The sequence below is a fragment of the Plasmodium cynomolgi genome, chromosome 14 (assembly GCF_000321355.1).
Source record: "Plasmodium cynomolgi strain B DNA, chromosome 14, whole genome shotgun sequence".
In the NCBI taxonomy this organism is placed as follows: Eukaryota; Apicomplexa; class Aconoidasida; order Haemosporida; family Plasmodiidae; genus Plasmodium; species Plasmodium cynomolgi.
The window spans coordinates 2,918,924-2,927,386 of NC_020407.1; the positions used below are offsets into that span (position 1 = coordinate 2,918,924).

An 8,463-nucleotide genomic window follows, 5' to 3' on the forward strand; every position below is an offset into this window, starting at 1 on the left:
CACATTATAGGAGCAAGGGGAAGACGCCGAATTAACCCCTTTCTGCGGTTCCATCGTGACATATGACTGCATGGAGATATGCATATGACGCCATTTTGCTTGCCTGCACGATGTCCTTTTTTTTGGTTGGGTCAGCATCATCCACCCTTGTTGGGGAGTTGTTCGACTTGTTTTTCCTTTTAAAAAATCTGTGAAGTGCATGAGACCAGGAAATAAATTCATCAGGGGGTACGTTCCCGTGGCAGGGTTGCAAAATTGGCAAAAGGTGCAGCAAAGTCAAAAGAGAAGTGACGCAGGTTTCGTCTTACATGTATTCCCCCAGCCAGACTTCCTTGGCCTCTTCACAGCTACGAAAGGGGGGGGGGGAAATGAGAGGGAAAAAATGAGAGGGGAAAAATGAGAAGGGAAAAATGAGAGGGAAAAAATGAGAGGGGAAAAATGAGAAGGGAAAAATGAGAGGGGGGAATTTTTCCATTGTTATTGTAGCACGTGCGTTGTGCATTCTGGGGAAAGCAACATTCATGCACCCAACATCAACAACGTATGCAAAGCGCTGAACAAAATTTGAGCAATTGATCAATAGAATGGAAACGCATTAAATCTCTTAATTTTTACTCAGTTGGATCGCTAAGCCTTTTGTCTTTTACCAAAAAATTCACTGTTTTGTTCTTCGTCAAGCGCTTCCAACACGGTTCCTTCGGGGGGATGTTGTGAAGGTCCTCATTGAAGGTGTTTACATAACTTAAGTGTGAGCAAAAAAAAAAATGTAACAAAATAATGCGCAGTTAACCTTGACCCGTTTCTCAATTTGTATCTTTAGCCCGCTGTCCAATGAGATGTAGGAACTTTTCTGAGTTTGATTTTAAATCGGAAATGTAAAAAGAGACAATGTGAAAAAAGAGGCGAGGTGGTAATGTATCCCACCGAGAGGCGGTTCACTGCGTATTCCTCATGAATGGCGGCACAATGGAGAATTATTTGTGGAGTACCACCGAAGGTACCTACCTCTGGGATTATCGGTCTTAGTAAATCTAAGCTGAGTTCGAAGTTCTTACCCTGCTTGTTGGGCGCTGTGAGGTGTATGTTACTATAGCGGGGGGAAGGGCAAACTTGTTAAGGAGGCGTTCCAACGCGAGTGAAAGAAAATAAGGCGTTGCACGGGTGGAGGGGTGAGCAAATCTGCTACGCCAATCTTTTCTTTTCTGCTCAGACTTTATGCAGTGTGGATGGACGTGCAACCATAGTGATAAACGACGAGTGATACTTTTTTTTTTTTTTTGAAGTAGCGTTTTCTCTCGTGCTTCCCCTCCCCAGTGGTTTTATCACCTTTCCGTAAATTCCACCTTTTCCCCTTCGACGGACGGGATGGAAATGATGAGCGTCAACTTCTTTGAGCTCTGTCCCCATCTAACGGTTGGAAATTCATTTCTATGAATTGTAAAAATTGAATGGAGGTGGGATGAAGCGAAAACTACCGAACAGGTGGTGAGGCGCGTGGGATAGAGTCACCATAGACGGATCACTCCCTTAATATGTACATCGCTTAAAAAAAAAAAAAGGCCCTAGAACATGAACATTTACTGTGATGTTGTAGAACCAAGTGTGGCAAACCATAGAAGGCAAAGGAACGTCATCCCAGTCATTTTAATAAATCTGACAAGTTGTGGAAGGTACGTTTGTGCATATATATTTTTAACAAGAAAAATTCACTGCGCATATATGACTTTACAGTTGGAGTCAGGCAAATAGGTAAATCACGGATTTTAAATTTTGAAAACACAAGGAATTGCTGAGAAAGGAAAATGAAATGTGTGGTCTTAAATCGTTTTGCCTTTTTCTGGCTATCCCGCGGGAAGCATAAATTTGTAACAGGAAACCTGCCCAATTAACTACGTACAGTATATGCACACGGAACATTTTGCAAAAAAAAAAAAAAAAAAATACTGTAGAGCAACGAAGCGCAACATTTAGCTCAGCAAAAAAAGAGGTGTACGTGTTCATTACATGGGTTTCTTTTCCTTAGCCAAATGATAATGTTACGGACGCATTCGTCGCAAAACAATTTTTTTTTTACAAAGTTTGGACAAAGTTCACTCGTTCGCACTTTATGTGTTCACCACGCTTGTGCATTTTAAGGCAAATAATTGCGGAGTAAATCTGTTCTACGAACTGTCCCTTCCTGTGTGTGCAAGTGTATGTATGCGTGCACGCAATCTTTGAGACAAATTGAGAGTTGTGTCGTCTCTTAAGTTACTAATGCGCCGTGATAAGCACAATGACAAAGGAGAGTGGCACACAATTGGGTGATGGCAAAATTTAGAACTCTCTTTTGAATCCGCTAAGGTTTCCCCAGTTTTTACCCATTGCTGCATGCTCTTGGAAGGACGAAAATGCAAAGGTGATGAGTTCATCACACTGTTTTGTGGCGATGTTATGTGACTTGTAAAATGTTTTTTTGTGTCCTACTTTTGAAAGAGAAAAAAAATTCTCTGGGATAAAATAGGTAAGAATGGGTAGAATAAAAAGACCCCTTTTTTTTTTTCCACTCCCATTTTGCTAACACCTGCGGTCTACAAGAAATTCCATTTCGATTGGGCCTTCTCTGTTGACAACGTAGAAAAGGTAACCGACAGGAAGGGAATAATTCTGTTTCGTCCATATTTCCCTTATACGTTTGTTCATCATTCAGAAATTGAAGCACACATGTTGGCCTTTTTTTTTTTTTTTCATCACATCCTTGACGTTCAAAATGGTAAAAGGAAAACAAGAATGGCAGGATGGCAGGTTGCACAGGAGAACTGGTAACTCCTCGGGGGGGCAGAAGCTGAGGAGCGGCTGATTCGGTCGCTCCACGTTGATTCGCGGGCGGCCAAAAGGGTGTGCATTTGTGTACATACCTACCTGCATATGTCAATGCTCAAATATATGTACGCTCCATTTCGAGGGGAAGAAAATTCTGGGTGTGTCCCAACGAAGTGCAATCCATTTTGTACGTAAAAAAAAAAAAAAAAAAAGGCGTTTTCTAACACTTAGCCAGCGTAATTTCTCATTTTTTATGTTTCATTTTGGACATAGTGGTGGCGTCACTCCATTTGATAGTTTCACCTGCATAGTTTTACTTTTTTCGATGCATGGGAAAATCGCGGCATTGGTTTCTACACGATAGCTGCGTACGGAGGGGCCGGGCCACAAATAGCAAGCGTGATTACAGCCTTTTGATCAATTTCCCCACACTTGCGAATTTCAAAAGGTAAACAAAATAGAAGGGGAATAAAAAATGTGGGAATGTGGCTAAGCGGGAAAAAAAGGTAAAATTTCTTTATGCGTTTTTGGGATCCGTTTTTCCTATTTTTATTTTAATTTTTGTTCTTTTATTTATTTTTTTCCGCACTTGGTGTCGCCATCACTGTGAACCATTCGAACCATTCGAACCATTACAGCTAACAGTCGCGAGGAACCATTTTTGCAACCATTTTAACAAATGGAGAAAAAAAATGAACAAGGCGATAAAGCAAAGCGCTCAGTGAAAAATTGCCCAATTGCCCAGCTGTGACTAGGCTGAAAAAAAAAGGGGGGAATTCTAATGAGCCGTTATTTTGTCAATCCGTAAAGCGACGCCATGTAAGAAAAAGTAAATATACATAAGTGTACGTATTGGTACGTTTAAATTTGTGCGCATATATATGAACATATTTATGTTTACCGAAGGAGGCGAACACGCTTCTGGTCTGCAGAACGCCGTGGAACATTTTTTTCGCCCTTGTACATACCGCGCATTCGCGTTGCCACGCTCGCTCGGCACAAAAGCGACAACAGAGAACAGAGATAAGGGAGGCATAAATGGGGAAGGAAAGCGAGTCAACGCCTTTCAAGAAGAATTTCAACTCGTCCAAGAAAACGAATGGCACCAACTCGGCCAGTCCCACAAGTTCAGATAGAGAAAATTCGGAGATTGGCTTCCAAAATAGCAGTAGCGATTTGTTGAAGCAAGCGGGAAGTAGAAGGAAGAACAATCACACGTTTTATTCCTACTCTCGGATGTTTATAACAGTTTTGAGTAAAAATGCATATCTTTGAGGGGGGTTTCGCGGCGCCCCTGCGAAAGGGCCATTTGTGAGAAAATGCGATTTGTGAGAAAATGCGATTTGTGAGAAAATGCGATTTGTGTGAAAATGCGATTTGTGTGAAAATGCGATTTGTCTGAAAATGCGATTTGTGTGATAAATGCGATTTGTGAGAAAATGCAATTTGTGTGAGAACATGCAATTTATGTGTGCGAAAGGGCGGTTTGCGTCCCATTGGGGCGTTAGGACAAATGGGAGAAATTTTTGTCAACCCTTTACAACTCGCGGGCATAGGCACGTGGAGCGTTTACCACTGCGCGGGAGCATGTTTCGTGCGCGTTGTTAATTACATTTGTGAAGTTGTGAAGTTGTGAAGTTGTGAAGCAGGGAATTTGCGCGTTCCACGTATTTTTCTTTTTTGCACTTCCTCCGTTGGTCCTGTTCCCCCCCCTCATTCGCGAGCACTTTAATTTTTTTCATTTTTTTTCGTGTGTTCCCTTTTTTTCAGACTACATATTTTGCATCCTAGGTATTATATGCGCGTGGGGAGCCATAGTAGGAACATAAAGATTGGGAATGTCCCCCTCTTCAACGACATCGCATACGTTGTGGCGAAACAGCGCGCACACATACACATTTATAAAAAAGAAGCAATTAACTTATTCCCATCGTTTTTTTTTTTTTTGCTCATTTCAGGACTCGCTCGTTCAGGTAATTTCCGGAAAGCAAGTGTACCTGTCGCTGGCGTGCTACTCTGTCATTCTGTTATTTGCCGTGGTGTTCCTAATGTTATATATTTACTTCCTGGATAGGGATTATCGACCATGTGATTTTTTTTAAAGTCATGAATTCTTTTGTTTATCCCGCTATGTTTTATTTTATTTTATTTTTTTTGTTAAAATGGATATGTGAGAATGTCATGGGTGTTGAAGATGGACCCACTGGAATGGGTAAATTGCTTTTGCTAAGCTGCCGGTGTTTTTATTTTTTTTATTTTATCCCCCCCGCGAACGTTTGGTGTGGCAACACAAAAAACCTGTACACGCAGAGTTTGGTTTTTCCATTTAAGGGGAAGAAACAAATGACGGGAGTAGGGCGTGCGAAGAAAGTTGGCACATTTGGTAGGAATAGACAAAAGTAATGTGTAGCGGTGAGGTGGAAGAGGGGAAAAAAAAAAAAAAAAAAAAAAACTCCGTTACTTATTCATTCCATTTATAAATTTTTTCGTTTTGTAGATGCCCCTATTTACGACTCTTTTTTTTTTTTCCCAATCGATTTACTTCGTTTTTTAAAAATTAAGGAGGAAGCCCAAATTTGTGGGCAAAAGGGACAAACATATTTGTCAGCCGTTTGGTCGTTCCATTTGGAGGTGCACAATTTTAGTAAAAAGGAAAAGTCTACACAAAGGTGCGCACGTTTGTGTGTGAACAGTTAAATATATGCGCCTGCTCTGGATACGACTGTGTGTTCAGCATAGACAGAACTCGTCCCCAGTTACCCCTACTTGTGTGTATTGGTTAGAAAAACAAAATTGGAAAAGGAATTTTTTTTTTTCTTACACACCAATGGTTAGTCCTTTAATCCAAGGTGTGCAAAATGCCAGTCATCATTTTCCCGCGTGGTTCCTATTCAAACGATTTGCTTTACGAAGCATGGGTGTGTCTAACACGGGTGTGGAATTCCCTTTTCTGTTTAAATTTCCGAATACTCCTTAGCATTAGCATTAGCGTTAGCGTGTTTTCTGAGTTAACAAAATGGTCCCTTGTGGCTCAGCCAAACTCGCACGCAAATATGTACTTTCCATTTTTCCGCGCTTGGATACATGCTGATTCATTTTTCTGATCTGATAAAATAAGCACGCCCGCTCTGTAGACTTTTATCGAGATAAGACAGGAAAGCTGAGGGAAAGAACATACTGCACAATAGGTGTATAGTTCTTTCTCAGTTTAGCTTCCCCTTTCACCGCTGCGGAAATTAGACCCAACATTTGTGCCTGCCTTGCCAGACTTAACAAACAACGTTGTTGTATGATCGATGTGAAAAAAGAACAAAACTTTTTTTTTTTTTTTTTTCCTGTTCACACCGCTTCACCATTTCATGGACCTATAAAATGGGTAGCATTCCGTATATAAAAAATCTATATCGTAAGAAAATGAGATCTGTGCGCGGGAAGGGTTTTCCGCGTGAGGTGCCGAGACGACCTGGCGTGCGATGTGGCGTCGCTTCCCGTGTGTTGAGCACAACCTCACTAAACTGCACGAAAAACGTACGCCAACCTCTTTTTTTTTTGCGCAGCGGATCCTTCGAACAACCTTTTTGACGACTTGCGAATATGCTCGAGGGTGATCGACTCGTGCGGCATTGCGTGTAGCTCGGGGTTTGTGGCGGTAAGTGGAGTGACAAAATCGGAGTGCACGGGGGAAAGAGCGGTGGGGCGAGAGCGAATCGAGAAAACACTGGGTAGGGTTCAAACCTGCCACTATGGCATGGGCAGACACACTTGCCTTACATTTTGAAGTTTGCCCAAATGGGTGTGTTCTACGTTTCGCCTTCCGTGTCTGCAAAATGGCGGGCCTAGACTTCCCAGTTGGGTCGTTCCCCATTTGAGTTTTTCCCCATTTGAGTTTTCCCCATTTGAGTTTTCCCCATTTGCTTCTCCCCCCCTGTTGGAAGGTGCCCTGGGAAGTGGAGGGTGGCGGGTTGATAGGAGCCATTCGGCTGGAGAACCAAATGCGGAAGCCGCCAGTGATCAAGCTGAAGGGACACACGTCAAGCATCCTGGACCTGCAGTTCAACCCCTGCTTCAGTGAAATCTTGGCATCAGGTTCAGAAGACTTAACCGTCCGTGTGTGGGAAATACCACATAATGATGAATCGGTGAAAGAAATAAAAGATCCACAGTGTATTCTCAAAGGACATAAAAAAAAAATATCAATCATAGATTGGAACCCAATGAACTATTACATCATGTGCTCAAGTGGATTCGATTCCTTTGTAAATATATGGGACATAGAAAATGAGAAGAAAGCTTTCCAAATTATTATGCCAAAAAAATTATCTTCATTGAAGTGGAATATCAAGGGGAACTTACTAAGTGGGACCTGTGTAGGGAAACATATGCACATTATAGATCCGAGAAAAAAAGAAATTGCATCCAGTTTTCACATCCATAGTGGTGGGAAGAATACGAAAAATATATGGATCGATGGATTAGGTGGAGATGATAACTACATTTTGAGTACAGGTTTTTCTAAAAATAATTTAAGAGAAATGAAATTATGGGATTTAAAAAATACAACCTCTGCTTTAGTTACCATGTCTATAGACAACGCATCTGCTCCGTTGATCCCACATTATGATGAAAGTACTGGACTTATTTATATCATTGGAAAAGGAGATGGGAACTGTCGATACTATCAGCATTCACTTGGAAGCATACGTAAGGTAAACGAATATAAGTCTTGTTCCCCATTTAGATCATTTGGATTTTTACCAAAGCAAATTTGTGATGTATATAAGTGTGAAATTGGGAGAGTTTATAAGAACGAAAATAATAGCAGTATCAGACCCATCTCTTTTTATGTACCTAGAAAAAATCCAACAAAATTTCAGGAGGATTTATATCCACCTATTCTAATGCACGATCCAGATAATTCCTCCAGAAACTGGATTAATGGAAAGGATAACAAAATGAATCGGATAAATATAAAAGACTTAACACAGGATGATCTGAGAATTACCAAAAAATACAAATTCGTACCACAGTCTTTTAATAGTATCATTATAGGGGAAGAGTACACGTCTAAGAGGACTGCAATCATTAGGCAGATTACAAAGAAGCTTACCTTTTTTAAAAAAGGTCTTCACAATTTTTCCTCTGTGGATAGCTTTAAGGAATCTGTTTTTATTTACCCTAAGAGTTTTAAGGAAAAGTGGTTGCTCACTGAGCAGGGCGGCGCACAGTTTTCTTCAAACAATTCCCTGGAGAAGGGTGAGGCGGAGAAAGAAGAAGAGGGGCAGCAAGATGAGCACTTCCCTTTGGAAAGCGAACAGCCATGCGACGGGACCAGCAGGGGGACAAGCGAGTTGCCCGTGCGTTCTGGAGACCCCGTTCGGTTGGCGAGGGGGAAGACCCAGCGAGAGAGCGGCGTGAATTGTTTCGACGCACTGCGGTGTGCGCGTCTGTGCAGGAGGAGGGAATTGTAAGGATGAGCAGCTGTATGGAGTAACTGCTCAGATGGGTAACGTCTCAGATGGGTAACGTCTCAGGTGAGTAACTGCTCAGGTGAGTAACTGCCCAGATGAGTAACTGTCCAGATGAGTAACTGTCCAGATGAGTAACTGCCCAGATGAGTAACTGCCCAGATGAGTAACGTCTCAGATGAGTAACTGCCATTAT

The 8,463-nt window shown here is 41.7% G+C and overlaps 3 protein-coding genes across 3 annotated transcripts; 2 read left to right on the forward strand and 1 right to left on the reverse strand.

Annotated features, from left to right (window-relative positions):
• Positions 1-304: 304 nt before the first annotated feature.
• Positions 305-1,643, reverse strand: PCYB_147540 (hypothetical protein; the record flags this gene model as incomplete). Its single annotated transcript, XM_004225225.1, has 4 exons — positions 305-347; positions 616-741; positions 1,327-1,428; positions 1,582-1,643. The coding sequence occupies 4 exons, from the start codon at positions 1,641-1,643 to the stop codon at positions 305-307; spliced, it is 333 nt and encodes a 110-aa protein (XP_004225273.1).
• A 1,850-nt stretch (positions 1,644-3,493) lies between these two features.
• On the forward strand, positions 3,494-4,951 carry PCYB_147550 (hypothetical protein). The gene is made up of 3 exons (XM_004225226.1): positions 3,494-4,057; positions 4,573-4,619; positions 4,761-4,951. Exons 1-3 carry the CDS (start codon positions 3,841-3,843, stop codon positions 4,902-4,904), a joined length of 408 nt encoding a protein of 135 aa, XP_004225274.1. The 5' UTR covers positions 3,494-3,840; the 3' UTR covers positions 4,905-4,951.
• Positions 4,952-6,174: 1,223 nt separating this feature from the next.
• On the forward strand, positions 6,175-8,270 carry PCYB_147560 (coronin; the record flags this gene model as incomplete). The annotated part of the gene is made up of 3 exons (XM_004225227.1): positions 6,175-6,208; positions 6,360-6,529; positions 6,738-8,270. 3 exons carry the CDS (start codon positions 6,175-6,177, stop codon positions 8,268-8,270), a joined length of 1,737 nt encoding a protein of 578 aa, XP_004225275.1.
• Positions 8,271-8,463: the final 193 nt, after the last annotated feature.